Raw genomic sequence first — 15,294 nt, forward strand, 5'->3', positions numbered from 1 at the left:
CCACCCCTCCCCCTCTTCACCCACCCCTCCCTCTACCCCCCCACCATAGTTGAATATCTGAAGTACAGTTGCAAAACTGCAAAGCATGCAAAACAAAACCTCAACAATTCTGGGTTTAATTATTGAAAAGTTTTATTAAGTTCATTAAGTATCCGAGGAACTGCTGTGCATGGATACATGAGTGTTGTGTCCAGCATTCCCGTTAGACAGACAGGCCGAGTCTCTGCTATGCACAGCTAAAGAGATTGTTCCTGGAGAGCCTTGTGGTGAATAAACGCTTGGCTCTCTATTCCACTACTGTATTGTCCATGTGAAGAAGGCAAAGTCACAAGAGTCTGAGCTCAGTCTATTCTTGGTGAATGTTCCCCAAGCGCATCCCAATGTGCATTCCCAATTCATCCATAAACGCAATGTTCCTTTCCACATCGTGATGAGCTCCGCAGCATGATCCAGTTGCCTTCGTTGCTTGAATGCTGACCTTAAGTCTCAAGGATTGTTTTCTCGACGGCATGTTTTACATGAAAAGAAATAAAGCAAATCAGAGTCAGAGCTTGCCTCCCTCCATCCACTGAAATTACTGTTGTGCACACCTTTTTAAGTTCTGCAGTGAAGGCACCAATTGATAACGTCGCCAATGAAGCACTTATTACCCACCTCAGCTGCAGGAATCAGCACATCCTTGCGTCCTCTCCCGCACTGCCTCCTTTGCTTGAATGCCGTCCTTAAGTGTCAAGGATTGTTTTCTCAAGGGCACGTTTTACATGAAAGAAAATAAGGAAAGAACATCAGTGTCAGAGCTTCCCTCCCTCCAATGAAATTACTGTTGAGCATGCTTTGTGTTCTGCGGTAAAGGCATGTACTGATAACACCGCCAATGAATCACTTAGTACCCACCTCAACTGTAGGAGGCAGGATGATGTTACTGCCCCTATCTCGTGATGGTTCAATGCTGCTCTCAGGGAAAACATGAATGATGTGAGGGTGCTGGAAAAGAAGCACATTTCTTTTGGGCTATGAACATAAAGCTGGCCATTTAGCCCAGCAGTTCCCTGCCAGTGGTTATGTTATTCGTGCGTCTTTCCATCCATTCCCATTTAATCCTGCCTACTACTATCACCAGTTGTGTTCACAGCAAGAGCATTCACATTTCTGCTACCACTGGACACGGCATGCTTGTTTCCTTTAGTGCGCAGTCTCTTCTTGCTGAATGTTCCCCAAGTGCTTGACCCCTTTGGACGCCCTCTCTGCTTGACAGGCAGCAACTGGCAATTGCGGAGTCTCACAAGGCTCTGCATGGTTGTTTCAACGTCGGATGGGGAAACAGGTGGCTGTGTGTCCATGAGCACTGCCCTGATGGGTGTAGGAGCAGGTAACTGTGTGCCCATGAGCACTGCCCTGATGGGTGTAGGAGCAGGTAACTGTGTGCCCATGAGCACTGCCCTGATGGGTGTAGGAGCAGGTAACTGTGTGTCCATGTGCACTGCCCTGATGGGTGTAGGAGCAGGTGACTGTGTAACTGAGCAGCAAGGAGAGGGTACCGCAGGTAGGGGAAGTGGCGATTTGAACAGGCAGGCATATGTATGGTCCATCAGATCATTAGGCCAGGGGGTGAGACGCTCAGGATCCAGGGTTTGTGACACGTGACTGATGTCCAGCGTGCGGCCACCTCCATCCGAAGGTGCTTCCGGGCAATTGTTGGGCATAGTAAATGGCTCCATCTCATCAGCCTGTCCTTGCTGCCAGCGGAGAGTCTGTTGCCGCAGCCAGTCCAATCTCCTCATGAATGCTGCCATTCCACTCTGCAGAACGGCCTGTTGTAGCTGGTACAATTGATCTGAAAGCAAGCGGTATTTTTCATTGTGGCTGAGGGGCCTTGGCTGTTCCTCTGTAATCACAATGGCAGCAGCCATGCCTGTCGTCGTTGGTGTCTGAGATGCACGCCACCGACAATTGGGGGCGAGCCTGTCCAAAGGCAGACCCAGATGCCTCTGCACAACAACAGCATGTTTGCAGGGCAACAAAGTCTGAATGGAGAAGATGCAGCTGCAGGTAGCCTGGCCATCATGTATCTGCAGTGTGTACTGTTTGGCGCCAGAAATCACAGTCACTGTGCCTTCATCCTGCTACATGCGGTGGCCCAGACAATGGAAATGTTTTCAGAGCAACTCACAACAGGGACTGGAGAACATGCGGTGGCCCAGACAATGGAAATGTTTTCAGAGCAACTTACAACAGGGACTGGAGAACATGCGGTGGCCCAGACAATGGAAATGTTTTCAGAGCAACTTACAAAGGCAGAGCAACTTACCTTGGAACAATCTCCTGTGTCAAATAAAAATGAAGCAAGTCTCCAAAACGAATAAATAATTCAGATAAAATGCGAGAAAATGCCCGACGAAACCTCCCCTCCTTCCACTTTCAAAAAGTCGCGCCGAAGCTTTGACGCATGCGCAGAGGCCAAACTGGCGCGTCGGCGAGGAAGACGAAATAACGCGATGACGTCATCTGCGCATGCGCACAACGGTCCTGGCAGGTCGGACCGCAGCGCATGCGCAGGGGGCATGAGACCGTCTGTGCATGTGCGCACCGCGGCGCATCCTGATGACGTGTCCGATGAAGTAGCGTTGTCATGAATTACTTTGTATATAAAACCAAGAACCCTATTTGTTAATGGCCTTTCCCACCTGCAACTCAGCTTTTAAACATCTTTATATCTGAACCTCGAGCTCTCTCTGTTCCTCTACTCCATTGAGAATTTTGCTGTTTCCTGTACTTTTTCTTAAAACACATCATCTCATATTGAGCTTTATTTCGATTTGATTCCTGTTACACTGCATCTCAACTTGTTTTTGCTGATCTATATTTCTTTCATAGTTTGCTACACCCCCTAATTTGATATATTGATTTAAGTCCTTCTGTACCCAATTTCAAAATTATTTTATTTGTGTGTGTAGGGGTCTATATATTAAAAAAAGAGTCAAGGGTCCAAAACAAATTGTGAGACACAACAAATGTGAATTAATTAAAGTAAGTCAGTACAGATTTGTTAAGGGCAAATCGTGTTTAACTAATTTGAGTTTTTTGATGAAGTAACAGAGAGGGTTGATGGTAATGCGGATGATATGGTGTACATGGGGCTTCCAAAAGGCATTTGATGAACTGCTAACTAACAAGCTTGTCAGCAAAATTGAAGGCTTTGAAATAAAAGGGACAGTGACAGCATGGATACGACGTTGGCTAAGTGACTGGAAAGAGAGTAGTGGTGAACGGTTGTGAATTGGACTGGAGGAAGGGATAGAGAGGGGGTGTTTACTAGCTCCACTTATTTTCTTGATTTACATTAATGACCTTGGGTGTGCAGGGCACAAATTCAAAATTTGCACATTACTACAAAACGTGGAAGTATTGTGAACTGTGAGGAGGATAGTGATAAACGTCAAGAGGACAGAGGTTGCTGGAATGGGTGAAAATGTGGCAAATAAAATTTAATGCAGAGAATTCTGCAGTGATACATTTTGGTAGGAAGAACGAGGAAAGGCAATATAAAATAAAGGATACAATTCTAAAGGGGGTGCAGGAGTAGAGGGACTTGGGGATATTTGTGCACAAATCATTGAAGATGGCAGGACAGGTTGAGAAAGCAGTTAATGAGGCTTATGGGATCTTGGGCTTTATAAATAGAGTCATAGAGTACAAAAGCAAGGAAGTTATGGTGAACTAAAGCCTGGCTACCTGACCCGAACCCAACCAAACCCGACTACATGTTTCAGGGTGGTGTCTGTATTCTGTGTCCAGCATTCAGGGTCAGGTCGGGCTGGACTGTATTGTTTTGTTTCGTATTGTTTTCATTTTAATCTACGATTTTTTTCTGTTTCAATAATATGTTGGTTATTTTCAGGTCGGGCATTTAAAAAAATTATGGGACTCGGGCCTGGTTGGTTTCAGGTTGGCTGTTGTCAGGTCGGGCCTGGGTCGGGTTTTAATTTTATACCCAAGCCAGGCTTTATGATTAATGTTTATAAAACACTAGTTCAGCCTCAACTGGAGTATTGTGTCCTTTTCTGGGCACCACGCTTAAGGCAGGGTGTGAAGGCATTGGTGAGGGTTCAGAAAAGATTTACAAGAGTTGTTCCGAGGATGAGAGATTTCAGTTACATGGATAGATTGGCGAAGAGAAGAGAAGGTTGAGAGGAAATTTGATAGTGGTATTCAAAATCATGAGAGGTCTGGACTGAGTAGATCGAGAGAAACTGTTCCCATTGGCAGAAGGGTCGAGAACTAGAGGACACCAAGATAAGCTGACTGGCAAAAGAACCAGAGGCGACATGAGAAAAGCTTTTTTATGCAGCGAATGGTTAGGATCTGGAATGCGTTGCATGAGAGTGTGGTGAACGCAGATTCAATCATGGCTTTCAAAAGGGAATTGAAGAAGCACCTGTAGAGAGAACATTTGCAGGGCTACGGTGAAAAGGCAGGAGAGTGGGACTATCTGAGTCGCTCTTATAGAGAGCCAACATGGATGCGAATTGCTGAGTGCCTCCTCCTGTGATGTAACCATTCTATGATTCTGTTCTACATCTTGCCAATCCAACAGTCATAATTCTGCTCCTTTTTGGTTGCTTTTTGTCATTCAGTTTTCTATGTCAATTATTTCTGCATTAGGCAAAGTCAAATTCCCACTAAAATATCGCACACTGATTGCAAGTTTAGAAGCATTATTTTCTGTGATTCATCTATTTTCGAAGACTTGATTATACAAATTCTGTTAAAGAAGAAATGTATTGATTCTGAAAGTATTAATGAAGTGCTGAAAGGTGTCATATATTTTGGCTGTGGTTAACTTGCTGTCACAGTAGACAAATAGATCGGAACAATGACTTTGATTCTTGAATGTTGAATTGTTATGCTGGAAAAAAAATCAATGCACTTAGTGTTATCTAGATCTTGCATTTAGAGGAAATGATGAACAGTTTATTACAATTTTTTTTGTTAAATTGATAAAAACTAGAATTTGGGTACTGGAAAACCCAAATGTTGAATATGTGCAACATATTTGATTATTTGGGTGAAAGTACAAGGCATAACCCTCTGTCTTATAAAGCATATCTGCTACTAACTGGTCAATATGACCTAGTTATTCATTTCATGTAAAAACATGTACATCAAAGAATTTTTAAGTGTGATAATTTCGAATGTAAGCAAAAGTAAAAATATGCATCTTTATAGATTTTTGTTTCCTCCTCATTCCCTAATATCCTGTGTCAATCCAATCTCTAGTAAGGGAAGTCCTTTTAAAGCTGTGTGAGGTGATTGCTGACTGTTTTATTGTTAAGGTTTCCAACCTTTGAAAGAAATGCCTCATTTTGCACTACAGGAATGATAGCATAGTGGTAATGTTATTGGACTAGTAATCCAGAGGCCTGGACTATTTCTGTAGTGACGTGAGTCAGATCTCACCACAGTACCTGAGGGAATTTACATTCAACAAATTAAATAAATATGGAATAAAAAAAAAAGTCTCATTAATGATTATCAAACTACTGGATACACTAATGTCCTTTAAATCTCTCTCTAAATCGTGCTATGAGCCATCATCAGCAGCAGAATTGTATTCCATCTTAATCTGTAACCTCATGGCCAGGTATATCCTTCACTTTACCATTACCATGTAGCCAAGGGACCAACCCTACTTCAGTGAGGCTTGCATACCAGGAGCCGCACTGGGCATACCTAAAAATGATGTGCCAACCTGGTGGAGCTACAACACAGGAGTACATGAACGCTAAACAGTGGAAGCAGCAAGCTATAGATAAAACTTAAGTAATCCTGCAACTAATGGATTAGATCAAAGCTCCGCAGTCTTGCCAAATCCAGTCATGAATTAAGCAACTAATGGAGGAAGGAGGCTCCAATAACATCCCCATCCTCAATGATGGCGGAGCCCAGCATGTGTGCAAAGCAAAAGGCTGAAGTGTTTTCAGCCATCTTCAACCAGAAATGTTAAGTGGATGATCTATCTTGTCCTCTTCTGAGATCCCCAGCATCACAGACGCCAGTCTTTGGCCAATTCAATTCACTCCAAATGATATCACGAAACGGCTGAGTGCACTGGTTACAGCAAAGGCAGAGGGCCCTGACGGCATCTAAGCTGTAATGCTGAAAGCTTGTGCTCCAGAACTAGTCATGCCCCTAGCCAAGCTGTTCCAATGCAGCGACAACTTTGGCATTGACTGAACAACATGGAAAATTGCCCAGGTATGTCCTGTCCACAAAAAAAGAACAAATCCAATCCGGCCAATTACTGCCATCAGTCTACTCCACAATTATCAGCAAAGTGATGGAAGGCATTGACAGTGCTATCAAGTGGCTCTTAACTCATCAATAGCCTGCTCACTGATGCTCAGTTTGGGTTTCGCAGACTACTCTGCTCCAGACCTCATTATAGCTTTGGTTTAAACATGGACAAAAGAGTTGAATTCTAGAAGTTAACTGAGAGTGACTGCCCTTGACATCAAGACAGCATTTGACCAAGTGTGGCATCAAGGAGTCCCAACAAAATTGAAGTCAGTTGTTAAATTGATGTCAGTGGTAAAATTCACCACTTGCCGAACCATCTGTCATAAGCTGACTCTGGAAAATGTGCATTAGTGTGCTACCTGATGCATTTGCTCGTGGCTGACTGAGATACCCACAAGATGTGCCGTGGTAGCGTGGAAGGATCTAAAAGTATTTAAAAGTTGAGAGTAGTGGTTGTACCAACATGATATGGACTGCAATAGTTCAAGAAGGTGGCTCACTACCACCTTCTCAAGGGCAGTTAAAGATGAGCAATAAATGCTTGCCTTGCCAGCGATACCCACGTTCCATGAACAAATAATTTAAAAAAATTCTCCTTCCTGGGTGGCCTTACGAATACTGGGAATTCTGATACAGAAATCCCTTGTTATACTGCTATCATGAAATATATCAGCGCGCTTACATGTTATGGCATTGGAATAGAACTGAAATGTAGGTGCCTAAAGTTTTCTTGATCAGGTTAATAAAATACAGACTAAGTTTGTTGTATAGCAGCTCAGTACCAATGTTTCTACTTTTTGGTTGAAACTGTTGCAATGAGGATACTGAATAGAGTGATATATTTTTATTAATTTCTTTTGAAATTTTTGCATGTCCCCAGTGGCTCAGCAGGAAGTGCACCAACCAATTTCGCATTATGCCATATAAAATAGTTGGGTCCCAAGTTCACTCTCTGCTGCGTGCTGAGTTGGTTGATCTGAGCTGGGGCAGAAATGGGGTACTCCAACTGGCCTTGCATTTATGGAGGGGGGGAAAATAAGCCAGGGTTCTCACTCCTGATCCCTATCCAGTGACCCTTGGACATATATGTGGCTATTAGGTGGTGAGGATCTGACTCAGCACTGTGTTTGAAAGCACATGGACATATGAAGAATACCCACTTGAGTGATATACTGGAGGGTTGCTGGCACTCATGGAAGTCTTACTCAGAATAGCTCGAAATTTCCAGGAGAGGAAAAAAGAGAAACAACATGAACATTTATATACAAATTGAAAATACAGTGAATAATGTTGAAATAGTTATGGAAAGCAGGGCATTCTCTGTCCTGACCATCATCACCCCTGAATCAGCAGCACCATAGAAATCTAGAAAATAGGAGCAGGAGTAGGCCATTTGCCCCTTCGAGCATGCTCCGCCACTTATTATGTTCATGGCTGTTCATCCAACTCAGTAACCTGTTCCCGCTTCCCCCCCCTCCCTCCATATCCTTTGATCCCTTTCACCCCAAGAGCTATATCTAACTCCTTCTTGAAAACATACAATGTTTTGGCCTCAACTGCTTTCTGTGGTAGTGAATTCCACAGGCTCACCCACTCTCTGGGTGAAGTAATTTCTCCTCATCTCAGTCCTGAAAGGTTTACCCCGTTTCCTTAGATTATGACCCCTGGTTCTGGACTCCCCCGCCATCGGGATCATCCTTCCTGCATCTACCCTATCAAGTCCTGTTAGAATTTTATAGGTTTCTATGAGATCCCCCCTCACTCTTCTGAACTCCAGCGAAAGTAATCCTAACCGACTCAATCTCTCCTCATACGTCAGTCTTGCCATCCCAGGAATCAGTCTGGTACCCTTCGCTGCACTCCCTCTATAGCAAGAACATCCTTCCTCAGATAAGGAGACCAAAATTGCACACAATATTCTAGGTGTGGCCTCACCGAGGCCCTGTATAATTGCAGGAAGACATCCCTGCTCCTGTACTCGAATCCTCTCTCCAACATACTATTTGCCCCTTTTACCGCCTGTTGCACCTGCACTCTTACCTTCAGCGACTGGTGTACGAGAACACCCAGGTCTCGTTGCATATTCCCCTCTCTTAGTTTATAGCCGTTCAGATAATCTGCCTTCCTGTTTTTTCTACCAAAGTGGATAGCCTCACATTTATCCACATTATACTGCATCTGCCATGCATTTGCCCACTCACTCAACTTGTCCAAATCACCCTGAAGCCTCTCTGCATCCTCATCACAACTCACTCTCCCACCCAGTTTTGTGTCATCTGCAAATTTGGAGATATTACACTTAGTTCCCTTATCTAAATTATTAATATATATAATGAATAGCTGAGGTCCTAGCACCGATCCCTGTGGTACCCCACTAGTCACTGCCTGCTGTTCGGAAAAAGACCCGTTTGTTCCTACTCTTTGTTTCCTGTCTGCCAACCAATTTTCTATCCATCACAATACACTATCCCTAATCCCATACACTTTAATTTTACACGCTAACCTTTTATGTGGGACTTTGTCGAAAGCCTTCTGAAAGCCCAAATAAACCACATTCAATGGCTCCCTTTCATCAACTCTGCTAGTTACATCCCCGAAGAATTCTAGTACATTGCACTGGAGAGACTGAAAAGGCTAGGGTTGTTTTTCTTGGGGCAGAGAAGGCTGAGGGGGGACATGATTGAGGTGTACAAGATTATGAGGGGCATTGATAGGTTAGATAGGAGGAAATTTTTTCCCTTAGCAGAGGGGTCAAGAACCAGGGGGCATAGATTTAGGGTAAGGGGCAGGGGATTTAGGGGAGATTTGAGGAAACATTTTTTCACCCAGAGGGTGGTTGGAATCTGGAACGCACTGCCTGAAGAGGTGGTGGAGGCAGGGACCCTCACACCATTTAAGAAGTATTTAGATGACCACTTGAAACGCCATAGCATACAGGGCTATGGGCCAAGTGCAGGAATATGGGATTAGAATAGTTGGGTGCTGTATGGCCGGCACAGACACGATGGGCCGAAGAGCCTATTTCTGTGCTGTATGACTCTATTTGTCAAGCATGATTTCCCTTTTGTAAATCCATGCTGACTCTGTCCGATTCTACCACTGTTCTCTAAGTGCTCTGCTATAAAATCTTTGATAATGGACTCTAGAATTTTCCCCACTACTGACGTCAGGCTGACTGGTCTATAATTCCCTGCTTTCTCTCTACCTCCCTTTTTAAATAATGAGGTTACATTAGCTACCTTCCAATCTGTAGGAACTGTTCCAGAGTCTATAGAATCTTGAAAGATGACCACCAATGCATCCACTATTTCTAGGGCCACTTCCTTAAGTACTCTGGGATGTAGATTATCAGGCCCTGGGGATTTATCAGCATTCAATCCCATCAATTTCCCTAACGCCATTTACCAACTAATACTGATTTCCTTCAGTTCCTCCCTCTCACTAAGCCCTGTGTTGCCCAGCATTTCTGGTATGTTATTTGTGTCCTCCTTTGTGAAGACAGAACCGAAGTTTGCATTCAGTTGATCAGCCATTTCTTTGTTCCCCATAATAAATTCCCTGTTTCTCACTATAAGGGACCTACATTTGTCTTCACCAATCTTTTTCTCTTCACATACCTATAGAAACTTTTACAGTCAGTTATTATGATTCCCGCAAGCTTAATTTCGTACTGTATTTTCCCCTTCTTAATCGATCCCATGGTCCTCCTTTGCTGAATTCTAAACTGCTCCCAATCCTCTGGTCTGTTGTTTTTTTCTGGTGAATTTGTATGGATCTTCCTTGCTTCTAATGCTATCTCTAATTTCCCTTGCAAGCCAGGGTTTGGCTATCTTTCCCGTTTTACCTCTGCGCCAGACAGGAATAAATAATTGTTGCAGTTCATCCTTGCACTCCTTGAATGTTTGCCATTGCCTATCCACCGTCATCCCTTTAAGTAAAGTTTCCCAATCCATCATAGCCAACTCGTGCCTCATACCTTCGTAGTTTCCTTTATTAAGATTCAGGATCCTAGTCTCAAAATCAACTATGTCACTCCCCATCTTAATGAAGAATTCTATCATATTATGGTTGCTCATCCCCAAGGGGTCTCGCAGAACTAGATTGTCAGTTATTCCTCTGTCATTACACAATACCCAGTCTAGGATGGTCTGTTCTCTAGTTGCTTCCTCAATGTATTGGTCCAGAAAACCATCTGGTATACACTCCATGAATTCCTCCTCTACCAAGCAGACTGCTGGATGTAGGACCTTATTTTGGACTAATTGGCTGCTGCCTACAAGACAAGTGATTACGCTTAAAAGTAATTCATTGCTTGCGAAGATCTGTAGCACATTCTGTCTTTTTTAGTACAAGAATTTGGGTAAATATGTACATAGATAAATAACTGGCTGTTGTCTATGTGTACCTTTAATTTATCAATGATAAGCAGACCCATTGGAAGGTTTGTGATGCAGCTTGAATCAGACGAGCTGCACCAACGCAGCTTAGCTGCTATAACTGATCATTTTGGGCTGTGAGCTTGTTTTTTTTTGTGGATTTCTGTGCATATTTGTGCATCCCTACGCAATTGCAGTCAGAAAAACTAAGCATGGTGCTGCTTTACCAACTCTATGATGGAGGAGGAGGATGTGCAGTATCATGTGCAGCAACAATAGAGGACTCGTGGAGAAACAGGAGCTGTATGAGAGCCACAGAGGAGACGGCAAGTGAAGGGCCTGCATGCAAGAGGCCTTGCCCACCTCATAGGGTAGGCAGGCCATGGGTCACCTTTCACTGCTGGTACCTCAGCACGTTGACATTGTGCAGGCAGGTAGTCGCTGAACTCAGCAACCTCCTAACAAAGCCCAGTTTTCTGCTGTGCCCAGAGGGCCATGCCGTGGCAGTAAAAGTAACTACTGCTCTCAACTTTAATACCGTTTAGATTTTTCCACGCTGCCACAGCACATCTTGTGGGTATCTCAGTCAACCATGAACAAGTGCGTCAGGCAGCACAAATGCACTATTTTCCAGGGTCAGCTTATAAATTCTACTTGTGACAGATGTAAACAACAATAACAACTTGTAATTATGCTGCGCCTTTAACATGGTAAAATGTCCCGAGGCGCACTACAGGACCATTATCAAAAAAGACACTGAGGCACTTAAGGAGCTGCTAGGGCAGGTAATTAAAAGCTCAGTCAAAGGGGTTGGTTTTAAGGAGCACCTTAAAGGAAGAAAGAGAGGCAGAGGGCTTTAGGGAGGGAATTCCAGAGCTTAGGGCTCGACAGCTGAAGGTACTGCTGCCAATGGTGGAGTGAATAAAATTGGAAATGCTTGAGGTGAGAATCGGAGGAGTGCAGATAACTCGGAGGGCAGTAGGGCTGGAGGAAATTATAGCGATATAGCGGGACAAAATCAAAGCATTGCTTAGCTGGGAGCCAGTGTAGGTCAGCAAGCCCAAGAGAGTTGGATGAACTGGACTTGGTGTGAGTTTGAGCACAAGCAGCAGAGTATTGAATGACCTCAAGTTTACAGTGTTAGAAAATGGGAGGCTGGCCAACAAGTGCTATGGAATAGTCAGGTCTAGAAGTAACAGAGCAGTCAAAACGAGAGAGCATTCAGCTTTTGATGGCATTGGCAAAGCTCCAGACCAGCCAGGAGTTTTTATTAACCAGAGGGGTTTCAATCAGTAAATTTGCACCTTGTATATGATCACAAGAAGAGATTCATGCAAGTCTGTGCCTGCTACCCAGCAAGCTGCCATTACGCTTTTATTTTAAGGCACTTCAATATCCACACCCCCCCCACTCTTCCAATCTTAGAGGATGATTTCTTGGTGACCAGGGCTACCATTTTCTAATGTGGCTGAAGACATCCCTTTGAAACCCCACCACTTAGATATAATAGGCATGTCACCACAACGTATGTCATTGAGCAGACCATCAGATCCTCAAGCCAAGATATAGATGCCTTAATAGGTCCAAGGGCTTTCTGCAGTATTTCAAAGTTAAGAGTTTGGTGAATCATTGTGATATGTGTCCATCACAACCTGGAGCTGCAGGAGTAAGAGTGGCAACATGAGTCCTGATCTGACGAGGAAGAAGAGCATGAAAACCATACTGAAGGACATGAAGAACAGCCTGAGGAACATCTAGTGGCTCGAGATACAAGTGACGCACTAATAGCTCAGTGCTTCACCTAAGCACATCCTTCTCATCCCAGTTTTACTGGGACCAAACCCCGTTGCTATAAAAGCCCTGCCAACCATAGTCACTAATTCCTTAATCCTAAATTTTATAACCTTTTCACATCAAGGACATAGTGACAAAGCAGACTCATAACTTGCTGTGCAAATACAGTACAGATCAAAATGTCGAAAGTTAAGGAAGTTTTAATGTGTGTACACCAAAATAAAGTACGATCGAATAATGAAACATCCAAGTGCTCTTTTTATCAGCTTTGATGGCTTGACTAATTCTACGAAGTGCAACCCAAGTGGCTTGAGCTAGTGATAAGCTGATGTTGATCATGGACTCTTGAGATGCTTGAGCCAGTGAGGGCCCAACTACAAACTGCTGCTCAACTTCTGCTGGGGCAGTCTGGCCCTGCTGGCATTCAGGCACAATATTGGGTATTAGTTAAGGGATATTGAAGGAGTAAACATACTGGCATTCTGAGTGAGGGTCGCAATAACCAGTTTGCCCAGTTCCAACCTCCCTCCCATGAAACTGTGGCTCATCGCTGCGACTGCTTCATGGGAGGACTGACTGCAGAATGTGAATAACACTTTTAAAATCCCCAATTTATTGAGTTTACCAGTTTCACCAAGGTGAAACAGACATTGGAGCTATAAATACATCTGTATGACGGCCATCTGAGTTTGCACCCAAGTAGAAAGGATGGTGACATAGACTCCTGTTGTGAGGGCCTGGCTACCATGTCCCTAGAGCTGGCCACATTGTTGAGGGTAGATTGCAGAGTGGAAATGTGGTCTGACATTACCCCACAGACACTGGAAGTGGACATCTCCATCCTTGCCACTAAAGTGGTCAAAATGTTTGGCAGGCCTGCCAAAACCTCTTGGCTGGTGTGCCTCAAGTATTTTCTTTTTTATGGTTGGGCCTCAGAGTTTCATATCTTTATCCTGTTTATCAGAGCTAGGGGAGGATGATAGCCTTTGTTGTATTGCTTTCTGGGCTGTCCCTGCCACCCTTGTCTGTTCCTGCTAACATGCTATGTGACTCACTAGCAGCATGCTCCTCGAATTCGCTATTAACCCCGCGTGGAATACCAGTCTCTGCACAGGTACCTGGGGAGAGATGTAGCACATGACGAGGTAGTGATTGTTCTTGGTGATGCGAAAGACTAATGAGAGGGAAGAAGCAAGAGAAAAGAGTTAAGATGGCAATGAGAAGCTAGATAGGAGTGAGTGAAAGGCTTGACCATGCTGGCAGAGGTCTAGAAGTTGGCTGAAAGTTCAGTTGCTTGTGGTAAATGAAGGGAGTACAAGTGAAAAAGTGTCACCCCGCTCAGAGAAGCCACCAACCTCGCTGTCTCAAACATTGGCCCTAATCTCCAATGCTTCTTACTCTGCCTGGGTAAGAATTACAAAGTGCCGTGGTCTTGCAGTGGTACCGTCCCTTTTCCTATTATTGTGCACTCTCTTCTGCAAAAGGGGAAGGAGAGAGTTCTGAGTGGCTAGTGAAGGTTGGTGATGCTTTGGGACGTAGGGAATAATGAGAGGGGTTAAAAGGAAGATTGCATGAGAGTGAAAAAGTCATAAGACTACATTAAGTGGCTTGAGTGTGAATTGAGCAGGAGTGGTGAGAGGAGATTCAGGTTGAGTAATTGAGACCAGATGAGAAGACAATGACATGAGTGGCAGCAATGAAGCAGGAGATATGTATGTTAAGAGTAAGGATGAAGATTGTCCCCTTGTGATTGGTGGTGGAAGTGATGCAGAGCTGGGGATTGGTGTGAATGGTGGAGGAAGGAGATAGGGGCTTTGTTCAGATGCATTACAAGAGGTTAGGAAAAGAAGAGCTGAACTTACCTTTCCTGACTTCGTGAGATCATTGAATCTTTTCTGGCATTAAATCCACTTCCTTTGGTGATCCTCCTGCTGTTAACTTCTTCTACCACCTCCAGCCATGCTTTCTTGGTGAGAATGTTGGGCGGCTTCTTACTACTTCTTCAGAATAGGATATCTCTGCTGGCCCTTAAAGCTGGCAACAGCACCTCCAGAGAAGCATCGGAGAACTTGGGTTCACCTTCCCTCTGTCACCAGTCATTCTGAAACTTTTGCAGCTTCCATGCAGCAATGTCCCCTGGTATTTGGATACAATGAATGCAACCCACCTTTAAGAGGTGCCTTCAGGCTTTAAATGTTACTGGACTCCCACTGGAAATTGCATTTTGTGGGGTAAATAGCCTGCATCTAACGCTTTGGGTTAGCCAATCCTCCAATCGTAATACTGCTTATGATTCCATGTTTCTGCATTAAGAGTTTGGCGTATGTTAGTATGCAACCTTCCATATGTGTTATGTGTTCTTTCCCATCGAAGTCAATAGAATTAATTATTGAGAGAGATGCAGATGATCAGGTATTGCCTGTTTTACCATTGCCAAAGTTGAAATTATTTATGGTGACTTTTACTATGGGCACCAGCTGCCCATAAGTAACTTGTCCATGAGTCCAACGCCATTGTATGTTTGGACTTTTTTTCTTCTGCAATAAATATCTCAAATGTAAATTGAAATTCTTTGTTTCAGCTGTGAATTTATTCAGGTTGGCTTCGATTATTTATAGTCTATTCCTAACTTGAAGTTTCTTAATTTGATTTATCTGTTGATTTGAATTGACATTGTGGAAAAAATACTTCTTGTTCTGCTTTATTTCTTGCATTACAACAGTGACTACACTTCAAAACGTAATTCATTGGCTGTAAAGTGCTTTGAGATGTCCGGTGGTCGTGAAAAGCGCTCTATAAATGCAAGTCTTGCTTTTCTTCTTTTAAG

At 43.7% G+C, this 15,294-nt stretch overlaps 1 protein-coding gene across 7 annotated transcripts in view; it reads left to right on the plus strand.

Annotated features, from left to right (window-relative positions):
* Positions 1-15,294, plus strand: part of LOC137351631 (protein strawberry notch homolog 2-like) — a 182,503-nt gene that overhangs the window by 58,128 nt on the left and 109,081 nt on the right. For 3 of the 7 annotated variants that reach the window (XM_068016261.1, XM_068016260.1, XM_068016262.1), the window contains exon 5: positions 15,190-15,268. The exons of the other annotated variants lie outside the window; for them this stretch is intronic. In XM_068016261.1, coding sequence (XP_067872362.1) covers positions 15,190-15,268 — 79 coding nt within the window. The remainder of the gene's footprint in view (positions 1-15,189; positions 15,269-15,294) is intronic. 7 annotated transcript variants of the gene reach the window in all.

Source organism: Heterodontus francisci, chromosome 36 (genome assembly GCF_036365525.1).
Source record: "Heterodontus francisci isolate sHetFra1 chromosome 36, sHetFra1.hap1, whole genome shotgun sequence".
NCBI lineage: Eukaryota > Metazoa > Chordata > Chondrichthyes > Heterodontiformes > Heterodontidae > Heterodontus > Heterodontus francisci.